This window comes from Nannospalax galili, unplaced genomic scaffold (genome assembly GCF_000622305.1).
Source record: "Nannospalax galili isolate Female #2095 unplaced genomic scaffold, S.galili_v1.0 scaffold25, whole genome shotgun sequence".
Lineage (NCBI taxonomy): Eukaryota > Metazoa > Chordata > Mammalia > Rodentia > Spalacidae > Nannospalax > Nannospalax galili.
Window position 1 is genome coordinate 5429857 of NW_008355642.1, and position 26521 is coordinate 5456377.

A 26521-nucleotide genomic window follows, 5' to 3' on the forward strand; every position below is an offset into this window, starting at 1 on the left:
TCTATTCTCACTGTTTATTTGCCCAGATCGACCAGAGAACTGTTTTTAAGTTAAGATAATGTTTGGATTTTTATTAGAATTATGTAATGAAATTTAAATTAATTTAGGAAGAATTGCTATCACTGCAACAGTGCGACTTATCGCCCAGAAACACGCTCCTCCTTTGCCTGGCTGTTTTTTAACATGTTGCAGTTTCACTTGTAAGAGTACTTTGGCTTTTATAAGCCTTTCCTCCTAATTATCTTATATTTTGAATGGCTATTGCAAAATGTTTTTTTAGAAAAGCATTGATTGGGGGCCGAAGAGATGGCTCAGCGGTTAAGAACACAAGTTGTTCTTGCAGAAGACCTGGGTTTAAATCCCAGCACCCACATGGCAGCAACATGGTAACTCTAGTCCCGGGGGATCTGACAGCCTCTTCTGACCAGTACTGGCACTGCACAACATGGGCGGACTTACCTATATGCAGGCAATTCACGCATACACATAAAATAAAAATAATAAATAAAATTTAAAAAAGAAAATGGAGTGTTGCTTTAACAGTATTTCCAGATAACTGCATATATTCCTCCTTGATACTACACCAAAACTCAATAAGTGATAGTTTCTTAATGACTTGTTTTAAGGTATAAACGAAACCACATCAATAAACTATTTCTACTTGGTTAAATGGAAATCCACTGGTCTGTCTTACACAATGAATGGACTTTTTACTTATCCACTTTTCCATGTGTGCATGTGTGTGCATGTTTATGAGGAGTGGAGCATGTGTGGGTGTATGTAGGTAGGTGTGTGCATCCATGTTTCTTTCCGCAGGGACCATTCACCTTGATTATTGAGTTATGGTATTTCATTGACCTAGACCTCACTGAGCAGCTAGGCTGATTGGCCAGCAAGCCCCAGGGATCCACTGGAACTACCTCCCAAGCCCTGGTATTGTAAATATGCAGGACTGTTCCCAGCTTTTTTAAATGTGGGTTCTGGTCTTCACACTTGCAAGGCAAGCACTTTACCAGCTGACCTGCATCTCCAGCACCTATTTATCCTCTTTTTAAAAATCCACTTTTTATATCATGCATTAATTATATGGAAAACACTGGTTCACTTAGTTATACAGATCTAAATGTTGACTCATTTCAAAATTATACAATACCAAAAAGCAAATCAGTTGTTAATATCAATCCTGATATGAGAGAAGAAGTTCAAATATTAGGATGTTATCAAGCTCACAAACTGGATACATTTTTTAAATTTTAATTTTGCTTGAAACCTTAAAATTTTATCATTGGCGTCAAAAACTGTCAGTGGTTTTCCTTGATATGGCAGGCTCAATTTCCATTTTTGAGAAAAGGTCTTCCAAATATTTAACTTTGAAGAATTCTTGTTTGTCAGTAAGATGTCAAGTTAAAAGGAGGTATTGAAGAGAGCAGCTAGTTCAGCCGACATCTCTATCCCACGTGTGCTTTTCCTTCAAACATACTCCATTGTGCGCCGAACTGCTCTATGTCTACTTTGCATTTCAACACACAGAAATAGACATATATGTAAGTTTGAGAGATTTAGTAAAATTAGTTATTTGATTGATTCATCAGGGACATTCTTACGCAAAACTGGCATTTTATTTTTCCCATAAGTACATGTGGGTAGAGAATACAGTTAAAACCATTTGGTGTTCCTGTCTTAATGTAAGATGTCATCAGTTTGACTCACCATTGATTTTAGATCATTTGCGTAAATATCAACACAGTACATGTGGTAAATAATGTCTAAGTGCTATTGTGAAAATAGTTCCTTGACTTCGTGGTCAATGGAGAGAATATCAGGGACCAATACTCCTCTGACTATAATTTGTGAAGTTTTAGACTAGGTCAATGATCCTGAACCTTTATTATTATTATGTTTATTTTTAGGTGTATGTATGTATGTATGTATGTAAGTGAACCCATATCATGCAATGCCCACAAGGGTCCGAAGAAGGCGTCAGATTCCTCTGGAACTGGAGTTGAGGACGGTTGTTAGCCACCATGTGGGTGCTGGGAGTCAAACCCAGCAAGAGCAGTCAAGTCAGTGTTCTTAAATTCTGAGCCATCTCTCCAGCCCATAATCCTGAAACTTTAATATGCATGAGAATTAAATGGGAGACATGTTAAAACACTGAGCTTCCTGAACCCTTTGGATTCAATATGGTTGGGGAAGGATGTGGAAATCTACAGGTTTGACCAGTTCTATGGGTTATTTTACTGAATGTGATCTATAGGCAATACTTTCAGAATCAATATACTGTAATTTAATTACAGCTTGGCCGATATTAATGTTTAATAATTTCAAGATGGTGGTACAGTCACTTTCTCAAACCAATTTCAAATATTTTCCCTTTTCTTTCTTTTCTTTACAAAATTATTGTTTTGTAACCCTGGAATCCTGGCTGGCCTGGAACTCACAGAGATTCAGCTGTCTCTGCTGAGTACAGGGATTAAAGGCAAACGGCACCACACCCAGCCAATGTCAATTCTTTACCATGTATAGAAAAACTCTGCCAAGAGAATCATTTTATCAGTATATAACACACTTCATACAGAAAAACTTGGAAATTAGCCACACCAGAAATAATCCCATTCTTTTAACATTATGACACATCTCCATTGTCATGAATATAATCTAAATCACCAAAAAAAAAAAAAATCCTAACTGGTCTCCAATCACCAGTCTAAGTCATCAGATTCATTCTCTTCAAGCTTCAAAAAACATTCTTGTAATAAGATTATTCTTTTGCTAATGGTTCTTAAGAAGCTCGATATCATATACAGAATGAAGTTTTACCTTTTTTAAATAAGACATGATACATCTGGATTAGATACTGCAATTTATACTGTGCATACTTCTCTTGAAGTTATTTGGTTTAATTGTTCTTCACACCAAACTATGAACATCTTCATGTTAGTGAATGTCTCTTTCATCACTGCATCTACAGCACCTAGCTCAGTAAATGGCACATAGCGTGTCAAATAAATGCTTGATAAATGGAATTTTATGTACATCTTTTCCTCTTATTCATGATTTCATTTTCTGAAGTTTCAAGTGACTGTATTCCAAAAAACTACACAGAAAATCCCAGAAATAAACAATTCAGAAACTAAAAATAATTTTATTATGATCTATTGTTAGAATTATTCTTTCATTGTTGCTGTTATTAATCCTTACCCTACATAATTTATAAACTAAATTTTATCTTAAGTATGTACATAAAGGAAAAACGTGATATATATATATATGAATATATATGGCTCAATACTATTCATGGTTTCAAATATCAGTGGAACGTCTTGGGCTACAATGAGCTATATTTAGTGATAATTCAAATCTTGATTCAGTCTGAAAACCAAATTCATCTTTTTTTTTTTTTTTTGGTCTTTTTTGAAACAGGGTCTTCCTATAGCCTCAGCTGGCCTGGAACTCACTATGTAGACCAGGGTGGCCTTGAACTCACAGAGATCCGCCTGCCTCTGCCTCCCAAGTGCTGGGACTACAGGCATGTGCCACCACGCCTGGCCAAATTCATCTTTTTTAGATAATCATGGTGAGCATTCTAATATACCTCTTCCCTACATACAAAGGTGGCACATCTAGACAGGACATGATTGTGTACAGAACAAATTTGTGACATATAACAATAACATTTAAAAGAATAGGGGCTGGAGAGATGGCTCAGCAGTTAGTAGCACTGGCTGCTCTTCCATAGGACCCCATTCTGAGTTCTCAGCACCCACATGGTGGCTAACAGCCATCAGTAACTCCAAGTCCAGGATATCCACCGCCTTCCTCTGACCTCTGTGGGCACTACACACATGGATGCACTTATATACATATAGGCAATCCACTGATACACATAAAATTAAAATGAAATTAAAAACTCATCCTACTCTATAGATCTTGGGTTCAGTGTCAGAGTCACAGTGCTGACTCTGTTGAAAAGACCATATTGACAGGTCTGCTACAGTGATAGCAATAATTAATCTCCAACCTGGGGCTTGGGTATACCTCAGTGTCAGAATTATGTTCAAGTACCAAAACAAATACTATTTAAGTCTGAAAGTCAGGTGAGAATACAGTCATTCTGGTTCACTAGGAAATTGATGGTTTTAGCACTTAGAGGAATGTTCAGAAGAGCATAAAAGAGAACCCATGAAGCAGCCAGAATAGATACAACGTTAAATTGGGTTGATGCTGAGGAAAAGAAAGAGAAGATGCTATTACAAGATTCTATAGAATATATGTTATTTAATTAGTAAGTAGGGTATTCTGCAATAATACTCAATTTTTTACTGATGTTTTCTAGCGCCATGATCTTGACTTTGAGGTGATAAGACTGCTAGAAACAAAGTTCATCATTTGCTACAGCTACTTACTAAAGTATTCTAGAGGAATACTAACCAGTAAACTATAATACTAATGCATTTAACCCCTTGGGATAATAAATTTTGCAATATCAAGAGCCGTTTAGAACACGATGTGAATAGTTGACTAACAATATATTAGAATGATATTATTTTTTGAGCAACAATAAAAGAGTAGATAGATGCAAGGCATAGGGATTTCAGGGAAAGGAAACTCACAAACATAGACATTTGATCGTTCGGTTTTATATTCATCAGCTCTGGTTTACTATATTATGAAGCCTTGGGAAGGAGAATTCTGCTGAAAACGTATGTGCAGAATCCAGCCATAGCTTAGACTTGTAAGCCTAACTTTCAACAGGGACAAGACCTCCACCGCTTCACACTTTACTCTGAATCTTTCAGCCCAAATGGAATTAGTAAAAGAGTGGACAGAAGAAAAATGTGCTCTGTCCCTTCAAATTTAGTTGCTCAGTTTTAGACAGTGTCATTGTTGGGTAGACCTGAAATTCTTCCTAAGTTGGTATTTGAGATTTTGACTATATTATTTAGATTTTTATTGCTGTGATAAAATACCTGAAATAACTTTAAAGGAGGAAAGGTCTTTTGGGGCTAAACTTCTCAGAGGCTTCAATATATGATCTTTTGGCCTGGGAACTTCGTTCAACTACTTTAGGCCTGTGGCAAGGCAAAACACTGTAGTGTGGAGGGTGTAGCAGAACAAAGATACCACATAGTGACCATGAGGAAAAAAAAACTACTCAGGCAGAAGGACCAAGGTCTAAATAATTTCTCAAGGGTCCACTCCCAGACTCCCTTCCTTCCATCTGGCTCCAAGTGTTGAAGGTTATACCACCTCCCAATAGTGCTACAGGCTGGAGCCCAAGCCTTTAACACATGTTCCCTCAGGAGACATTCCAAGTCAAAAGTATGACACAGACTAAAATAGTATTGACAAGAATCTATGTAATAGAGCCTGAATTTGTGAGCTCCATGGAAAGAAAGGATGACATTATAATTTATCTTTATGTTTTACCTGGTCAATCCTCTACTCCTGAGACAGCCACTATGAAGGGGATTGAAACTTTTACAGGGCTTGGAACCAGAGGTTCCAAAATACGCACCTTTTTCAGTAATTTTTTTGAATGGGGGTATCTGACTGGAAACTGCATTGGTGATTATAGTTAGGGAGAGTCTCGTGTTGAAAGCCAAAGTCTTCATTTTGACTTGGACACAAGTCAAAGGTACAAAACTTTAAAAAGTCCAATTAATATTACATTATGTATCTACATTAAATGGGAACCTGGAATGCCTCTGCATAGCTTTTATTATAATACAGTTCTTCAAAAGTTATAAGAACATTATAATACCTGAATATAGTGGTTATTTTTATATAATCACAAGGCTAGCTTCTACACTATATCCCTCTGACAAATAATAACAAAATGCCCCCAAACTGATCTCACTTTTTTATCCTTTCAAAATTAGCTGCTTCTGATAGTCAATAAAGAAAAAAATCTTACCTGTAGATATCTACTTTGAACTATTTGAACGGTATAAAAGAGACAGACATGTAAGTAAATGTCATTACTTTTGAAAGTATTCTCTTCCTACCACAATGAGGTAACTCTACCGGTTTAGTCACTTTTTGACCAGGACAAGACTTTGATATAGTTAAACTATGAGGTTAAAAATAAAGAACAACAGAGAAAAGATAAATTGTCAAGTGTATGTGGGCCAGTGTTTCCCAAATTCTATTTTAGATGTAAAGTATCTGGTGGTAAATGAGGTTCTATAGATAAAGAGTTTGTGAAATAATAGATTAAATGAAGTTAAACAGAATTTTCTTAACAGATTAGAGGCTCTGAGAAATGTTTCAGTGTATTAGAATTTTCCTCACATTCTTTACCTATATTACCTAATTTATCCCTCATATAAAGCTATAACATAGACACAATTATCATTCTCCATTCTACAGGAATAGAAATTGGATTTTAAAGAGATCAATTTGGCAAAGAGTACAAAGCTATTACATGAGATAAATGAGCTGGGAATCATATCAAAATCCATTTGATTCCTAAATCTCCTCTTTAATTCACCAGAAAAAGAGCCAAAGATATTTCTGTTGTTGGAGCATAATCTCTTAATAGTAAGATTTTGCTCTTATTGAAAATGTAAATACACAGAAGAGGAAGAGATCATTGTTTCCATATCTCATTCTTTTTATTTTTTGCTTTTCTATGTCTTGCTTTGTTTTCTTTTCATGTATATATATAATTTATATTTTTACTTTTTGAGAATTTTATACATGAGTATTGTATTTATATTATTCCTCTTCTCCTCCCCTCTCTAGTTCCTCCCACATCCCAACTCCATCTCAAATTCATGACCTCTTCTTTATTATCGTTACATATTGTTTTTTTGGTTCTGGGGAACCAAACCCATATATTTGAATAAGATAAGTAAGTGCCATGCCACTAATCTATGTTCCTAGTTTTTTTTTTTCCTGAGACAATCTCGCCATGTAGCTCAGGTTGGCCTCAAATTCCCAAGTGCTAGGATACCAGGTATTTGCCACCATGCTGGGATTCACTTATTCAAAATGCAATTTCCCCTTCATTTCTCAGGAACTACCCAGAAAAATAGCAATATGGATGTTATAGTTCTTTTCAGCCTCTTCATGTAAAATAATTATATATTTGTATTTCAAAGTGCTTGTAGTGAACACCTACAGTAATGAATAGAGAAGTTCTATGCTTCATACTAATGAAAGTGTTAACAAAACATTCAAAGAAACAAGATTATTGACTACATGTTCAATATTTTATCTGCAACATCACTGAAAGTAGGTATTACTATGCCTCTTTCATGAGTAAGATATATTAGGTCCAGGTTTCCAATCTGCCCAATATCACATATTTATGCACTGGTAGTAGTGAAATTCACACCAAGCATTCAGACTTAAGGACATTTGTTCTTGTATTATTACAATATGCTATCTCCCAAATTCAAGTGGACTGTTTTTACCTTTGATGTCATGGATTGAAATAAAAAAGTAATCAATTGGGTTTTCCTTTACACCAAATGATATCTGTTGGCCTTTGATTACACTGCTTAAGGCACATCAATTCCCTTGCCTTGCTATCAAGTTTAACCAGCAGGCATCAACCAGGAAAGAGAGGTGAAAATGGGGTGGGCTTTTCAGGTGCATAACTATTTCTTTCAAATTGAAACATTCCAGCTGGAGGGAAGCTTGTTAAGACTCAAGAAGTAAGAGAATTTACAAGGGTCAGGAAATAAACAACTCATGAGACCCAGGAACTTTCTGAAATTTAACAAGATTCACAAAGCCCCCTTCCCAAGGTTATATAAAAAGTAACAACCGCTGACAAGAAGAGATTCTCTTGCCAGCTGATCTGCCCAAACATCTTGCAGGGAGCTGCAGGAATATAACTGTTATAAGTTGTTGCCCATGCTAGAGTGGGCTTTCAGTAATGCATCTGCCTTTGATCCACCCATACTCCTTCAAGTAACCCATAATAAACTCACTAATCACTGAGCTAGACTTGAATGGAACTGTTTCTTTGGTCAGTGCCCTATCTGGGTGAGTAGATATTTGTTCTAATCTCCCCAGGAAAAGTCACACAACACAAAAGTCTCAAAGGAATGGGGATATCAGGTGATCTTTACAGTTGCCAGTTCTGGTATCTCTTATATAGCTCTCATTCTTGTCAAAATGAAATGCAGTGAAAAATGAGAATTTGAAATGTACTTTGGGAACAGTGTTATAGATGTTTTCTGAATGATAACTTCATTGAAAAACAGTCACTTTTCTAACCTCCACTCAAATGGCTATTGAAATCTTTTTTAAAATTTTTTTATTATTATTTTTATTTTATGTGTATGTGTGTATTGCCTGCACATAGGTAAGTGCATCCGTGTCGTGCAATGCCTGCAGAGGACAGAAGAGGCTTTTGGATCCCCTGGAACTGGAGTTATGGACAGTTGTTAGCTACCATGTGGGTGCTGGGATTCGAACCTGGGTCTTCTGCAAGAATAGCCAGTGTTCTTAACCACTAAGCCATCTCTCCAGCCCCTGAAATCTTCTAAAATGAGGAAACATACTTGAAAATCTGATGACTAAACAAAGCAGAAGTCAAATTTAAGGTAGTTTTTAAAACTTTTAAGGGGGCAAATGTTATTGGAATAACATCTTCTGAAATCTCAAAAAAGAAACAAAGAAAATAAAAACAAGTTTCTTGAAGGTGAAACATACTGAAAGGTGAGAGCAGCATGATTAATATGACAAACTGAATAAAATAGACAAAACTCTATAAACCAGCACATTTGGGAAGAAGGTAATAAGCTAGATCTCCATGACTACCATTTAAAAATATATTATTATTTTGATGTGTATGCGTGGATTGCCTACATGTGTATAAGTGCATCCCTGTCATGCAATGCCTGCGGAAGTCAGAAGAGGGTGTGTGATCCCCTGGAACAGGAGTTACTAATGTTTTTTAGCCACCATGTGGGTGCTGAGATTCAAACCCATGTCTTCTGCAAAAAGCAGTCAGTACTCTTAACCACTGAGCCATCAATATGACTATCATTATGAGGAATAATCACAAGAGAACACTAATGGGTTATATTCTAAAGTTTACTTGTAAGTTAATTGTTTGGAACTAGAGACAGCACATTTCTGGCATAGTAATGTTGCTAAATAGAGTTTGGATTTTCAAAAGAGCCCACAGATTATTACATATGAAAATACTTTGAGGAATAAAACTGTTAAGAAAATAAAATTATTACTTAACCCAAAATTTAATATATCTTTTCTGAAAACACTATCACTACTGTACCTAAAGCAAAACAAAGCACTTCAATTTTATTTTGAATACTGGAACATGAGAAAAGGTATATTTAATCAGGAGGATTACATAGTTGAGTAGAAGTTTTGTGGAGATTGTGGGTATGAACGTTTGTAGCTACATATCAAGGTCACTATATACAAAAAACACTGTTCTTTTATAATGATTAATTTAATTTAAAAATGAGTGAAAGAACATCAAAGAAAACATAACAGTTTTGAAAAGGAAAAAGGCAAGAGAGATCAAAGACAGTGTTTTACAAGGTTCGGACTCTTGGTGGGCCCAGTGAATGGATCCAAACTGAAGGACACGGGGGGACACAAATCATACTCTACAGGCCATATTTTATATGTATGACAGTACATTAAATTAGGCAAGGAGCAGTGAGGGGAGGAGGAGAATGTGAACATTCTCAGAAACATGCACATAGGTGCATAAGTGTAAGATAACCTAAAATAGAATTAACCAAATTAGTAAAGACAGAGGAAGGGGGTAAAAAATTAAGACACAAGCTGGGCGTAGGGGTGCACACCTCTAATTCCAGCACTCAGAAGGCAGGAAGTTCGAGGCCAGCCTGGTCTACAAAGCGAGTTTCAGGCTAGCCAGGGCTACTAAGTGAGAAATCTGTCAGATCCCTTGGGACTGGAGTTACGGACAGTTGTTAGCTGCCATGTGGGTGCTGGGAATCGAACCTGGGTCTTCTTCAAGAACAACCAGTGCTCTTAACCGCTGAGCCATCTCTCCAGCACCTAGGTTTGTTTTTTTAAATATTTTATTTATTATTTTGTTTCATGTATATGAGCGTATTGTCTGCATGTGCACCCATGTCATACAATGCCCACAGAGGTCCGATGAGGGCATCAGATTCCCCTGTAACTAGAGTTATGGATGGTTGTTAGATGTCATATGGGTGCTGGGAGTCGAACCAGGGTGCTCTGTAAGAGCAACCAGGGCTCTTAACTGCTGAGCCATCTCTACAGCCCCTTTTTTTGTTTGTTTGTGTTGTTTTGAAGTTTCTTTGTTTACAAAAATTTTTTAAAAGTGCTTTCAAACTAGGAAATTCAGAGAATACAGAAAACGGAAGGGGAAAATAACCTATAGTTTCATCAATAATGTTAATAATACAGGGTGAATTTCTTTAACACTAAGATATTGCTAATTGTGAGCAGCATTTATTTAAAGTTCTTCATCATGTTGTCTTAGCTGACAATGTCTAGAGAGACCCATAAACAGATAGCAAATTCTAGTGGTAGTATCTTTCACAAAAGGTCAAATTGGATAGCGTTAGCTCAAAGTCAACACTGGTAACTAACTTAATCATTCAAGTGTTAAAACCAAGCAACTCACAACTAAATTCTGAACCTAATAGTTCCCATTGTAACTGGTTTCCAATTGCTCAGCATGAATCACTGGACTTTATTTTCCCTAAAAATCAATGTTGTAGTTAATCTACTGGCAAACCTAAGCATTAAGTACATAACATCATGTATATAAAGATATATACAGCTGAAAAGGAGAACAGGAAATGGAATTAAAAAAAGGGTTCTTGTATAGAGCTCCAAAGTGGATGTGGATGAACTTAGTACCCTCATAAAAAATACATGTACTTGGTATTAACACCATAAAAATATATAGGTGAGGATAACTACTGTAAAGTTTCTATATCTGATTGAGCTCCTATTACATGCCACAAAAATATTCCCTCAGGAGGCAGAGTTAGTAACTGTGATACATGAAACCTTTTTCACATTGGGGTGTGTGCTTGTTTTGGGGAGTTTGGTCCTATTCCATTTAGCGACTGGGTGCAAGTTACACAAGTGTTTTCACTTTGTGAAAATCCACTGAGCTTTAAGTTTATGATTTATGTACATTTCTAGTATGGATGTTATACTTCACTAAAATATACATATACAAATCCTTAGATTCCTTTTTTTCTGTCCTCAGGATCTAATACAGGGCCATTCTCCAAAAAATATGTGGTACCCTATCAAATAAACTTTTGGAGAAATCTCAGCAGTAACTTATAGTTTGGTGGACATAATGATTTTTAAAAAGCTACTTTAATCAATAAGATACAACTTCATTGAGAAAAACCTCAATTGTAAAAAAAAGACATCACTTATAGGAATATTGTTGAGAGAAGACTAACAAGCATAAGTGATGATTAAATCCTTCAAAGGGATTAAAAATTTAATTCAGTTGGTAGCATGAAGTCCTGGGTTTCATTTCCACCACAACATAAACCAAGCCTGTGATGGCACACACCTGTAATCTCAGCACTCTAGAGGTAGAGGCAAGAGGGTAAATAGTTCAAAGTCAACACTGACTATATACATAGCAAGTTGGAATATAGGTTGGGATTCATATGACTCTTGTTTCAAAGAAAAACAAAATCCTTCAAAAGATCAAGGCAATAGGAAATGCATAAGTGGTTAGACCACACCAATTTATAACTAGTGAGTATATTTTGATGTAACTGTCTGTGGAGAGCTTGTTTTTGTTTTAAATGCTCCAAATCATAGTATTCCACATCCAATTGTTGCACTTGTTTTCTGCTAGCTAATGGAAGAGAGGTTCACTTCCACATCCCCACTACAAGAGAATCCTTTTTCAATTTTAATTACACAAGGAAAATTAACAATAAAAAGCACTAAGTTGTGATAGGGTGTAGTGAATACAGTATATAAGTACAAATTTTAAAGTAATATGTATACATAGAAAAATAATAAGATTATGATTAAAAGTCTAAAATGTTAAAATGGCTTTATCTACAGGTTTATATGCCTTTTAATTTTCTGTATATTGGTAACATGACATAAATTATGCAAAATTAGCATTATGATAAAAGTAACAGGAAGTTATGCATATACATGGAAAAAGATAAAAGAAAGAATATTAATGGTGTTTACTTCTGTGTCATGGAATCATGAATAACAGTTTGCATTTTATTTATACTTCTCTATATTTTCCAACCATTCTACAAGATAATTAACTGTGTAATCAGAAAACAACAAAGAAAATGACCTTGGTATTCTCCTCTATTTTCTCCATTTAAAAGTCTGGACAAAAATCAATAAAAGTATGGGGAACACAGAGGCTAAGTGTGTTATTGTATACGTGATAATATATTTTCCAGAGGCTGAGGGGAACAGCAACCTTCTTTATGTGTACAGAAAACAATGTGCTGATCTAGCTATAATTCTTTTTTTAAATGGGGGGGGATCATTTTATGCTATGAAAGTCAAAATTCATGGTATATTCTATGGAAGTATTTTAATTGGAGACACAAATTGAATACTGGCATAGTTTTTAAAACATCAAAAACCAGCACAGGGAAAACATAATATAAAAACTCTACATCTGTCAGTTGTTTCCTTGTTACCTAGGTCATTTTGCCTTTAAAAAAACCATAGCACTTAGTCATATGTTGGTCACTATAGAAACGAGGGAACCTATAATTTGAAGTATCTCTACATTCTTATTGGATACTCTTGCTCCTACTAAATTCTAAATTCCTTAACAGGGTATGGAGTTTAGCCATAATTATTTATGTAGTACTCATACAATTACAGTTAATAATTCTCAATAAAATGAATTTCAGTCCCAGTCATTAGATAGTTTTCTAGTGAGTCTTATGACCCTGTTGGCATTTGAGTACTTGGGTGTTTAATCCAATTTACGAAGACTTTCCAGAGCACATCCAGTACATATGTTCCTATGAGTAACCTGAAGATTAACAGAACATTAAAATGACTATCATCTTGTATGTAGGAAGACAAAATAGGTAAACAACTATCACCAAAGGGCAGAAAATACTGAAAGAGATAACGTGATACTTGAATAAAAGTGTTACTGTTGTTTCAGGTGTGGGCTATAGTAGGAAGAAGAAAAAAAGAAATTGAATAGACACATTAGAATTGAAACCCATAAATGTATATAATTATTGTGTGTTAATTAAAAATAAAACTGGCTCAGGTCTTTAATCCCAGCACTGGAGAGGCAGACACAGGCAGATCTCCGTGAGTTCAAGGACAGCCTGGTTTACATAGCAAGTTCCAAGCCAGCTGGAGCTACATAGTGAGACCCTGTCTTAAAAATAAAAAATTAAAAATGTTTAAAAGATAGTATTCAAAGATTAGGAAGCATCTGTGCTCAATTTTGAAGGATGGGGGAGACCAGCAGAGCTGGAAAGAAGAGAATCCAGGGGTAGCAGGCAGAAGGATACTCTAATAAGGTAAACAAGCATGTCTACAAGGCTGACGACCTGATTGGGATCTGCAGATCCCATGGTGAAAGGGAGAACGGACTCTTGAAGGTTGTCCTCTGATCTTCATGTGTGTACTGTGATGTGTGTGTACCCATATTCACACACAATAATAATTTTTAAAATTATTTAAAATGCACTCAAATGATAATGGGAAAGGATAGAGAACATTTAGGGATCCGTATGAGAGAGGAGGGATACAAAGCTTTCAAAGAAGTTTGGGACCAACATATGAAGTGCCGTCTGCTGCACTGAGCAGTGTATTTCAGAATTTATAAGCAAGGGCATTTGTGTGATCAGAGCTATGCTCTGGTAGCAACGTAGAAGAAGAACTGCAAGCAGGAAGAAAATGACTGGAGGCAAGGAGACCAATCAGGAAGCTAAATGTTATTCGCTAAGAAAAGACACAGGAACTGAAAACAGGGTATTAACTAACACAAGAGAGAAGGGGACCTATGTGATAATATTTAACGGGATGAAATCAACTGGATGCTGCACCTGCTTATAAGAGGGGGAGTTGTGAGGCACAGGGTACATAAGAAAAGAAGTGCTAGATGAACTGGCTAATAAAATAGCAAGGGAAGCAAGAGACTGCTGGGGAGAATTTTAGAGTAGCTAATAGAATCAAGTATAGTACTAGAGAGATCATGAAGGGCACATCTGAAAATGGATTTGAGAATGGTGTTTCACATTGGTAAATTGTCTCCATCCAATCCTCTCATGAACTATGAACTTCTTCTTCTACTAAGAAAGTCATTATCCAAGAAAAAAGAACAAAGAGTTGAGAAAGGATTGGGAAATCAGTATAAAACAGTTCTTCAGGGATAGATGTGGTGGCACATGCTGTTAACCCTGGTACTTGGGAGGATGGATCTACATGAGTTCAAGACCACCCTGGTTTATCTAGAGAGCTCCAGGTCAGCCAGGGCAACACAGTAAGACCCTGCCTCAAACAGGCAAACAAACTGTATTTGAAAGCCTGTTTTGAATGGAAAGAAAATTGGTAGCTTGACTGAGAAGCTGCTGTTCGGAAAAAAAAAAAAAAAAGGCAAACTTAAAAGGGTCAAAAAGAGTTTTCCTTGTGAAAAAAAATCTAGCCCATCTACTCTATGCATAGAAGGTTTAAGCCGAGTTTTTGAGTAATATGAACTTTGGTATAGGCTTCTCATTTTCAAATTTGGTCCCCCACACTTAGGTCTCAATATTCATTTTGTAAAATACATTTAACTAGCTTGCTGAGTTAAAAAGATAATAGTAGCTTCTTAATGTAAGAGACACTGTACTCAACATATAGTAGATATACTATCTCATTTAGTCCTAGAAACCTCATGAGGCAAGTTTGTTATTATTATGCCCATGTTACAGAAGAGTAAATTGAGAGAAGTAAAAGAACTGATCTAAGAGTTTAGAAACACTAAGTGGCAGAGCCCATTCTCTTAACTAATGTACTGTATTCAACCAAGTATACAAGTAACTTTTATATACCATTGTCTCCCATTAAAGATCACCAACTCATTGATTTATACTGTTTGGTTCATTCATTTTTCTTTATATAAAGCCCTCGGGAATAGTGTTTCTCCTGTCACCTCTAGGCATATATTTCAAGTTTGTGTCAGTGTGTTATGGATTATGACGGTTGTAGCTCTGCATGGGTCTTTCAATAAATTCATGCCTGTACATATTGACTCAAGGAAAATTGTACAAGCAAGTACACACATCACTTCAACCCGTGGGCTGTGCTCATTTAGACAGCAGGCATGGCTCTGGCCCATCTGCTTGGAGAAAGAACAGTAAGTTGTGCAATAGTGAGAGCATGCTCAACATCCTGAAAATCCATATTTTAGATGGCTTTAGTGCTTACTCTAAGTTTTGGCTGCTTATCATCTGATTTTCATATTTAAAATGGTGAATATGAATAGTAATTAAACTTTGAAACTAAATTTCCCACATAATTTTCTTCCAGGTTTCTGGATCAATTTGCTTGAAATTTGTATAATTCAGACATTCCAGGGCACCATTAATATACATCTATCATTTCTAATGATTTCTGTATGTGTAGCAAGGTTTTCTGACTATTTTGCAATCAAACTGAAAAAGAGACATAAATTGCATGGGTTGATGTTAGGCTACAACTACTACTTTCCGTGAAGTTTTGGAATAAATTAAAAAGCAGGTTCATTTTCCTAATCACTCACTCACACATGGTGGAGTTTCTCTTAAACAACACAAAATAAAATAAAGCAACTATTTTGCAAGGCATGGTGGTGGACAGAAATAATCCCAGCACTTTGTTGGCTGAAGCAGGATCATGTTTACAAGGCCAGCCTGAACTCATTAGGTAGCATGAGTCCTGGGCTGTGCTGTGAGACCTTCCTTGCCTCAAAAACAAACAAAAATCCAGAACAAAGACAAAAGCAACTGTTGTCAATCATATATTTCAATCACTTGAAACCATGTATCTTTATGATCACAGGAGAATGATGATATTCAGCATAAACTCAAAGAACAGACAATTCAAATTCAGGTCCTTGTGAGAGTGGGTAAAAGAGAGTTTTTGGGGGTTTTTTGTTGTTTTTTTTTTTATAAATGAAGGAGACAGCAATGGCTTTTCCCACATTTGATGTACAAGCAAGCAATTAAAACTTAAACCTTAGTCCTTCCTACCTGCCCCTATGATTCAGGAAAAGAGAGAGAGAGAGAGAGAGAGAGAGAGAGATCAGATATTTAAAATGAAACCCTAGACTTATTTGGAGAGAGAAAAACAAACAGCATAGCACTTTCCAAAGAAACAGTAACAAATGTGGATAAAGTAACTTAACTCTCTTCTACATGGAAAGTAGTTTTTCTAGTTTAAGGAAGAAATGTAATTTTTGTGCCTTCGAAAATTTGCTAGCCTGTCTAGTTAGCATAATGGCAATATCTATTGTGCCATTACCTTGGGAAGTAAGTTTTTTAAGTATCAAAATAACTTTCCAAATGTAATTAAATGATCGGTATTCCTGGATTTCTTTATTCCTATATGGGAGCCAGAAATACAATAGACTTAAATAGATTCTCATGGCATCCATGTCTTCAAATCATGTATTTGTGCATTCACTTTTTGCCTCTTGTTACCGTCAATGTATTATACAGCTAACATTTTTTTAATATTTACTGGCTGTTTATCATCTGCTATGTGGCTCATATTATCCTTTGAAATCACTGCAACATAAATATGATCTCCATTTTATAGATGGGGAAACCATCTAAGAGTCAGGAAAGTTAGGTAATCTGTACAAAGGCATAAAGCCATTGTGTGGTAAACACACACTTTGAACCCCAATTTTGATTACAGTATCTGCATTTTTCCTACTACACCATATTGCCTCTCAATAAAGGATAAGGTCTATGTGGAAGGCCCAGCACATAGTGGGAGCTCAACCAAAGTTCACTTTATCCCCTGAAGCTACCTGATACATACCCCTACCAGAAGTACAGTAGCCTAAATAGGAACTCTCTAATTTAAAAATATTTTTCAATTACAAATCCTTCATGCAAATAAATCTCATTTGGAGAAGATGAAATCAAATCCTCATACTTAGCTATATATATTATATATATCATATATTATATACTCATTTTTCCACGCCACATTATTCATCTTTATAGCCTTTAAAAAGTAATTTCATTTGACTCACTGCATTGTCGACTAGGAAAGGTACAGTTTGCTCCCTTAATCAGTATACTAAATCTAAAAAGCACAGCATTTTAAAACAGATCGGGATCATGTAGTTCACCTGTCTCAGCTTCATATCTGCATGCTCTGCTGACTTGGTACCTACCCTCTACACCTATACTACCATTTGATATGTAACTTGAACAAGGTCGCAAAGCTGACAGAGTAAAGGGGCTTAAAGGAATTCAATTCTCTCCTAGTTCTACTTCAAAGCTCTTTCTATTATGCCACCCATCCAGGCAATACAAGAACTCTGTAGGCAGGGCCAGTCACACTGCTGTAAGCAAAACACAAATCCTCTAGCACTTAAATAAGCAAATTCCTCTCTCCAGGGACTCCTACAAGGCTAATCCATATCAGCTAACCTTTAGTTGCACTATCCTAGACTCTTGAGGGCTTTATTTCATTTTTACCCTAGAGGCAAACCTGTGGATAAGCTGTTTCTTATTATTCTATCTCATCTGACTGATGAGAATACCAAGACTTAGAGTTCACATAAGTTGTCCAAGGTCACAGGACTCATGAGCACTAGAGCAGAGTTTCGAATCAAGGTCTACCTTTAAGGTCTAGCTCTCAACAACCATGATACATTACAAGTCTCTTCCTCCCCCTATCCTCCTTTTTTTCCTTCGTCCTTCAGGGCCTAGGATCACCAATTACAAAATGGGAGGTTTCTGGATGGATGGCTGAAAGGGGTAAATTAGTCACCCATACCAGCTCCACAAATTTAAGAACTTGTACTTTCACAAAGTCTAGGCCTTTGCTCTAGCCACACATAATAAACCTTTCTTTTTCAGTAACATTAATCACCTGCTTGGGAACTCAATAACCTAAATCAGATTTGTCATAGGCAAACAGGAACTCTGATATGAGGCAATACATGGGATTCAAGACCACTGGACAGAGAACCCAAACGCTAAATAAAGTTTCCACGAAAATTACAACGAGGTTAACAGGGTACCGTAACACAGCCTTATACTTGATACGTAGAAAACATGGAGAGAGAAGTGGAGAGAGGAGAAAAATCTGTTTTTATACTGTAAGGAGTAAATTTCCAGGCGATGTCCTCCCCTATAGTTTAAAAGCCAAGGTTCACCCTCCCACGCTTAATCCAAGGCAAGGCACCCTCGTGGAACACCAGGAAAAAACGACGCAAAAAGCCCCTACAGTGAGAGCCTCTGCACCCCTGTTTGGTTTGTCTTACGTCTTACCCTTTTCCACCAGAGACAAATTCTGAAGGAATGTTTAAAAGCACCCAACCCCCACACCTGGCGAATCTCAGGAGGTCCCTACTCCACTCCGTGGGGGCAAAAAGGGCACCCGTTTTCCTTCTGAGCAAGAGAACAGACAGGTTAGGAGGGAAATAGATTTAAAGTGCTCAAGGCAGAGCTCTGCAGGGGTGCCATTGACTAGCTGCACTCACCAGGGTGAGACATGGGGATGACCTCATTGCGGGTCCCTGGGAAGTTAAAGATGACGGCTCCAGAAGCCCCTCTCTCATAAGCCAGATGGATCTTGTCCGCGAAGGTGCAGCCTCCGCCACGTTGGATAAGTGCCAACCAAGACACTTGGACGGTGCTTCCCCAAACCGTGGGCACGGTGAAATTGGTCTGCGGGTTACAGGCGTTGAGTGCCCCCGGCCCGTCGGGCGGTACGAGGACCCCGGCCACCGGCTCCAGAGGGGAGTCCTGGCCATACACGCCCTCCTCGCTCAACTCCCACACCGTACGGTTCACTCCGGTGTGCGGAACCCGCCAGGACACGTTGAGGTACGCAGTCCACACGGCTTCGGCCCCCCGCGTGCCAGGGGCGTGCGGGCTGAGAGCCAGTAGGAAGCACCACGCCAGCAGCCGGGCAGCGCCGCAGCGGCCCCTGCAGCAGACCCCGGCCCCGGCCGGCCCCATGGCGCGTGCCAGCCGCCGCTCGACTGAGACCAGGTGCCGGCCAGGTGGAGAGAGCTGGCAGGCGGCCGGCGGGCACGCAGCGTCAGCGGCCAGGGCCAGGCTGCCGCAGACGCAGCTCCGCAAGTGCCAGTCCTGCTCCGCTCGCGACTGCCAGCCACGGCCGCGTCGGGCTCCCGGGCGCTCGCGCGAAGCTCCGCCCAGACGACTGGGGGTAGAGGTGGCTGCGAGAGAGGAAAGGACACTGCGGGATCCGCCTCTTAAAAGGGTCACAGGATGGGAAGGCATTTAGGGAGAGACTCAGAGGCTGGGTGGCCAGGTGTGTTGCGTCCTTTTAGGAAGAATGCACAGGCAGGCGAGGAGCTGGGGGATGTGCCAAAGTGTGAGCTTTCTGCTGGGATTCGGATTCCAGTTCGTTCTGAAAGGCTGGGATAGCTCCGTCGCTCTTATCTTTTGCCTGGAGGGGAGTTTTGGGCTTATGGTAGGAGAATGGGAAAGTATTTCCAAAAGTGGCAGGTCCAAAGGGTCTGAGTTGTGAGTAGGTGGATGGTGCTGGGGTTTGGATGCTGGCAGAGTCTCTAAAGAAAAGACAAGCAAAGCATGCCCTCATTTCCCCCTTTAATTACATTTTTTAGTGGCCTCAAATGATACCTTTCTCTTTTCTGATACCAACAATGTGAATTTCTTTCCTACAGTTCTCCTGGGCTAAATATCGTGTACCAGATGCCTGTTTCAAGTAATCTTGGTCATCACAACAGAATTATCATCTTCACACATCTCAAAACCAACCCTTTTTTTGTTTGCCTTCCACAAACCAGGTTTAAGCAAGCGCAAATTCCCTGTGCCATTCATAACCTTAACTGCATTACCTTTCTTCCCCTGACATCAGCTGGAATGAGGCTGACCCACCAGAGCAACTCACCCGTGCCACTGTCGAAATATGATTTATTTTTCACTATGTAGAAGAGGCCTGCCTGCAAGTTGGGGCAATCCTCTTACCCCCACCCTCCAGTAGCTGAGATGTGCTACCATGCTTAGCTTACAAGAATAGTTTTTAACCTTGAAAACATCTCCATGCCTCAGTATCCTCATTAACTGTAAAATGGGAATAATGGTAGTAACTACCTCAGAGTTGTTCAGATGGTTAAATGTATTCATATAACCCACTTAGGACAGTGCTTAGCAGAGTGGAAAAATTATGTTAAGCATTATTATTCAACAGGTCCAGGACACAAGAGTTCTAAAATAACAAGGTTGTTATGTCACAGTAATAATCAAGAAAATAACATTTAAGATAATCAGTATTTGAATACTTGATCTTCTGTTGGTGGCTATGAACTCTCAAAGCCTGACCCCCTGTGACATTCTTCTTCCACCATGGCCATACCTCTTACAGGTCCCATGACCTCCCCAAACAGAGCCACCAACTGAGGATCAAGTATTCAAATACTATGACCCTAATGGGGGACATTTTCATTCTAGCCACCGCCTGGGATAGATAGACAGTAGGCATGAAAAGGAATGGACAGAATGGGAATGTATGTTGGAGGCTGAATCAACAACATTGAGTTTGTGGGATGGTAGAGAAGGAAGAGTAGGACTTTGCTCTGAGCCCTTTGGTTCTGAAGACTGGAGAGCTTTCAGTCAGGGAGTACCAGAAGAGGGTTTAAAATGTGTACAGTGGGAAAGAGGAGAGAGGGGTTCCCTTTAGCCATGTTGCTTCGGAGACTCCTATAATGTAAGCAGATAAAACTGTAGTGGGTCATTGACTCATTACTGGGAACTAAATGCAAGGCACTGGAGGGGCAGGGGTATAAATGTTTTAATGACAACATTCTATCCTCACTCTCAGTGAGGTCAGGGTTTAGCAGGAGAGTCAGAGAGACAGGAAGATAATAACAATAAAGACTAATTAAGGCTATGAGTGAGTGAAGTACAGGAATTGCCTAAGCAAAGAGAACAAAGATAACCATGCATAAACGACAGTATTTAAGAATTGCAGAGGACAACCAGGAAACTAAGACTCTGTACTTATGTATGGCCGGGATATAAGCTACCAAAGGTGAGCTAAGGAAAATGAAACTATTCAAGTAAGGTTGTACTGACAGGTAAAGAGTTTAAATAACTGTATTAAGGGGCTGGACAGATGGCTCAGCAGCTAAGAACACTTGCTGCTCTTCTGGAGGATCTAGATTTATTCCCAGCACCCACATGGTGGCCAACAGCAGACTGTAACTCCACTTCCGGGAATCTGATGTCCTTTTCTGACCTCCGTGGGCATTGCATGCATGTGGTGCACTTACATACATGCAGACAAAACACTCATGCACGTAAAATAAAAAATAAAATATTTAAAAAGAAGCATATTAAAATGTGTAGAGTCAATACACATCATATATGCATATACACATGAGCAAATATGGCAAAATGATAGCTATTGCTAAGTCTAGATGGAAGGTATATAGATGTCATTAAATTATTTTTCAACTATTCTGTATACTTTATACATTTTTTAATTAGCAAATTTAAAATATGGAAGCTAGTAGAACAAATGAATGATAAAATCAGGTCTTGGTTTAAACAGATTATCCAGATCATATGAAGGCAAAACTAGTGATACAGAGACTAATGGGGAGGCTAACATCACCAGAACTCTTCTGGAGGTCTGGCCCAATTATAATATGGAGATATCAGACTATCATAGCTTGATGACATGAGCCATTAAGCATCCCCTTTCTCTGAGTTCATCCTCACCAAGCAACCTTCTTGTTACCATTTAGATTCTCATGTAAAGGCGCCTATAGGGAGATAATGCACTCATCAGCAAACACAAGTATCAGGTCCATTTGGAAGTTATACTTCTCATTATAAATTAATCAATTGGCATTCTGGCTTATATATTGGTCTCTTGTGAATTTGGTTAACTGTGAGTTAGTCCCCAAGAGACCAGTTTCTGGTTATGCTACCAGTCAAATTTCAAAGTTTACAAAGCTAAGAACCAGATTGTAGATCATGATTGCATCAACGTTTTTCTGCTACACGTAACTTGCTGGCTACCCCCACCTCCTGTCTCACTGCAAGACATTTTCGCCCAACAGTTGCTTGCTACTAAGAGTTAAGTCTGTTGATCAGGAGCATCATCGTTGTCTGGTAGCTGACTAGAAATGCTACCACCCATTTATGTATCAGCACTTGCAGTGCCACTGCTCAGGCCTTCACAAAGCATCACAGCACACTCCCTCACAAAGCAACATACACCCTGAGTAGGACCACACCTTTCTTGTTCGTAAAGTTCATGTCAATGTAGTGTGATCATACTCACTACATCCTCTCCTGCCCTCTTTTCCACTCTTTTCTTCTGATTCTGGGTCATCAGTGTTTCCATGGTATCCTTGGCCAAATCCTTCTTCAACAGGGCCTTTGCTCTCAGTAATGCCTCTACCAAACCTCACCTGATTCCTGACAATTGAAATCACTAATCCCAAGAATATCCCCTCAGTGTGTGTTCTTCTTAAGGCTAATAACAGCTATTCAAAATCAACTACAATTCGCTAAACGTTTACCAGGTGCTTACATCTTTATTTCATTAAGTCCTCATGCCCATCTATTATTATCCCCATTTTTATAGAAGAGGAAACAGTTTCAGAATTAGCAATTGCTTAAAGCCCTAGTTAGAAAGAAACAGAAGCAGAATTCCAATGCAGTTCTGTCTCTAAGTATTAATAGCTGATAATGACTCACTAGCATCCCTCTGGAGTATAGTATGCACCTTGTAACACTACTTTATACCAAAGAAAGTTTAAGTGAAATGGTTCTTGTATGCATTTCAGGCACCATGACCATGGAGGAGGGAAGTATATGTGAGTCAGGAGCCTTTGTGGATTATTCAAATCCTACCACAAAGACGAATTCTGCCAGATATTTCTTTCAGCAGTACCAAATGAAATGGCCCTTAGCAGGCTCTATCTAATGATAAACTGATAAGCATCCTGCAAGAGCAACAGCGTGGCACTGCTGTGGGAGATTAAGTTTCCTATCACATGGAGGAATATCTGCCGAGGCATAGAGATGAATGATAGCATTCAACTTTGAATAAGCCTAAAAAAAAAAAAAACAAAACCAAAAAAAAAAAAAAACCCAAAAACAAAACAAAAAAAACCAACAAGAACAAAAAAAAACAAGACATCATATCTGGCCTCTTACCATTTAATAAGTGACAAAACACAACTTGGAACAAGCATTGTAGTCCACATCAGTGATGCTATGAGTGTACAGCTCAACAAACATAGGTGTGCAAACTGCACAGAAAGAGGATGGCAGCAATATCTACTCTGGAAAGCTTCTATATGGGCAGGAAGATGAAAATGGTGGAGGTGTAGACAGAAAGAACAGCCAAACAAAACTAAAATGCCAAAATATAATGCTTCTTCATGTTTTCAAATGTCATGTCATCACTTGCAAATGCAGATAAACCTCAGTCCCCCCACATTGGCCTACAGCCACTATAATGTAGTCTTTTTCTTTTTAAAAGCATATTTTTGCTTATTTTTATTTCATGTGTGTGAATGTTTTGCCTGCATGTATGTAAGTGTGGGTATGCCATGCAATACCTGCAAGGGCACTGGATCCCCTGGATCTGTGGAAGTCACCCATGGTAACCAAATAGCACAATTGGAATTCGATCTCATGTCTAAGTATAAAACCACACACTTCCTAGTTTATCACTATTTTATAACACCACTGTGATAAATAAAAGTGGGCCAAAACCTTTATTAAAGACCTGCTTTTTATTAGATACTCTACATGGGTTAATTATATCCTTCCATTCTCACAACAGTTATTATAGTTCCTATTTTTCAGATGAGGAAAATAAGTTGCAAAAAGATGAACTATCTTGCTGAAGGTTACACAACAAATATGTGGCAGTGTTGGAAATCCCACAGGAGTATACCTGACTCCTAGTTCTGTATCCTTTTCACTGTAGTGCACTACCACTCTATGCATGTAAAAACAATACCATTACAGGGTTGAAGAGTGCATCTTTTACAGCCATATCCAGGGACATATTTTAGCATGACAAGAAACCCTTCACCAGAGCTCCCAAATGCCTTGCTGAGCAGCCTCAGAAATCCTAGATAATGGAGACTGTGAGAATGCATCTAGTCAAGTGTTTCATAATTATTTATAAATCTCTTCATGTTCAGCTGTACAAATTCACTCACAAGTGTGCATGGAAATGAATGTTTCAACACGTTTATAATGAGTGTTTTGTGCCTACTGAAGAAAGCTAACACACAAAAAAAGATACATTGTTGGGGAATATTGAGGGAAACTTGATCTAAATTGTTTCTACTAGATTTCCACTGGGGGACTGGATTAGGTATATAAATTTCAGGAAATAATTAAGAGGATCACAGATGGCTGAAGAGTTACTTTGCTTCCTCACTCTAAATGGGGAAGCGCTGAAGGTCAAGCAAGACCTGCTTATGGAGATGCTAGTTGGGCAGAAGAGGTGTTCAGAGACACTATATCGATGAGGGGTCTCTCCTCTTCACTGTGTTATCTGGAAAGACTGCTTCGGAAGCTCATCATGTCTCATGTAGTCTCTATCTATCTTCTTCAGGTTTCTAGTAAACAGAAGATTCTAAAAGAATTAAATCTACAACCACAAGACATTCTAAATATCAAACAAAGAAAAGGTGAAAAGCATTATTTGGGGAAAATGAAGAAGGAAAAGAGTCTCTAATGAATTGTGATCTACAAAAATGACCATGTATTTGAAGTTAATAAACTTCTATCTAATTATCAAATCTCAATATATCAGTCTGCATTCCACATCCATAGAAATCATTCATATAAAAGACTATTTTGGGTCAAATACTCACAAGTAAAGAAGTCTTTAAGAGGAGGGAGAACTTTTGTTTTCCATGTTTTCTTTGTAAAAAAAAAAGAGAGAAAGGTAGAGACACCAACAGAGTGGTACTTATTTTCTTTAAATTTTATATGAAATAAGTTGGACTGGTTTGTTTGATAAACAAATTAACCTTACTTGTTTTGCCTTTTTTACTTTATAAACTCAAGACTTTTTGACGTTTTTGTAATAACATTTAAAACAAAAACATACTTTACAGTGTTGCAAAATGGTCTTTCCATCCTTCCTTTTTTTCTGTTTCTTTCTTTTTTTGCTTTTGAATCAGGGGTTCTTGTTATATAGCACAGAATGGCATGGAATTTTCTTTGTAACCCAGGTTGGCCTGCAACATGGTGCAATCCCCTTGACTCAGTGTTTCAAGTGTCAGGATGACATACATGCACTGCCGCTGCGAACTATTCTTAATTATATCTTTATTCTGCATGATTTTTTTCATTTACTAATTTAAAAACACTTTTGTTGAACATGAAGACACAAAAGAACACTCTATCCTTGGCCTACACAAGTTCAAGGTCATCAACATCTCTCACTGTCTTCCACTTCCCCATCTGGTCCCACTGCAAGGTTTAGGGAGAATGATAGTCATGGAACTGTCCTCTACTCTGATAGAACTATCATCTGGAATTCCTCCTAAAGAAACTACCTATGGATCTTCTCATAGTATCCTAGGTTTTTTTGTTTTGTTTTCTTTTGTTTCTTTCAGAGATATGTCCAGATTGTCTTTCTTCTTTGTTTACTTTTGTTAAATGATAGATTTGTTTTGAAGAAGATAGTAATTTGTGTTCATTTCTATTTTTAATGAAAACAAATCAATATTTGGGTCCATATATTTTCAAAATTTTCAAGGACCTATAGGATACTTGCTAAACTTTGCATCAAATTATCTTGGAAGTTCCTGTTTTTCTCCTATGCTTTCTTTTTCTCCTATTTCTTCAGCTATGCATCCATTAGACGACAGGGCTTTTTCAACTCTATTTTAAATGTATGGGCCATCACCATCTATGTGGTCTGTCATTGACCAAAATGTCCTCATATAGAATGACTGTGGATCTACAACATTTATCTTTGATCTTGCCACTGCATAGGACACATGACAGAGAACATAATGAAGGCCATGGACCTGGTGGATATGCATACCACAAATTCAGTAAATCAGGCTCTAGTTAGGTCATAGAAAATTAATATGTGCAATGTATTTTTTAACCCACAACAAAAAATGGGTCTCTTTTCACTTATAAATCTGTTTGATAGTTCATCCTAAAACTGAGAATTTTAAAAAGGCAACTTAAGTCTCAATATCCAAGGTTAGGGATATAGCATGCCTGAAATAAAGGAAGCCCTTGTTTTAATCATGAGCAACACACACACACACACACACACACACACACACACACCCACATGCCCTCTTGGCCAAGGCCAGGATTTGATAAGTGCCCTGATGTGG

At 38.0% G+C, this 26521-nt stretch overlaps 1 protein-coding gene across 2 annotated transcripts in view; it reads right to left on the bottom strand.

The window, feature by feature from the left end:
• The window catches only part of Rnf128 (ring finger protein 128), a 128595-nt gene that overhangs the window by 61077 nt on the left and 40997 nt on the right, over positions 1-26521 (bottom strand). Inside the window, exon 1 of one of the 2 annotated variants that reach the window (XM_008852985.2) lies at positions 18668-19190. The exons of the other annotated variant lie outside the window; for it this stretch is intronic. Within the exon in view, the coding sequence (XP_008851207.1) occupies positions 18668-19148 (481 nt within the window). The 5' untranslated portion in view covers positions 19149-19190. Of the gene's footprint in view, positions 1-18667; positions 19191-26521 lie in introns of those variants that run through there. 2 annotated transcript variants of the gene reach the window in all.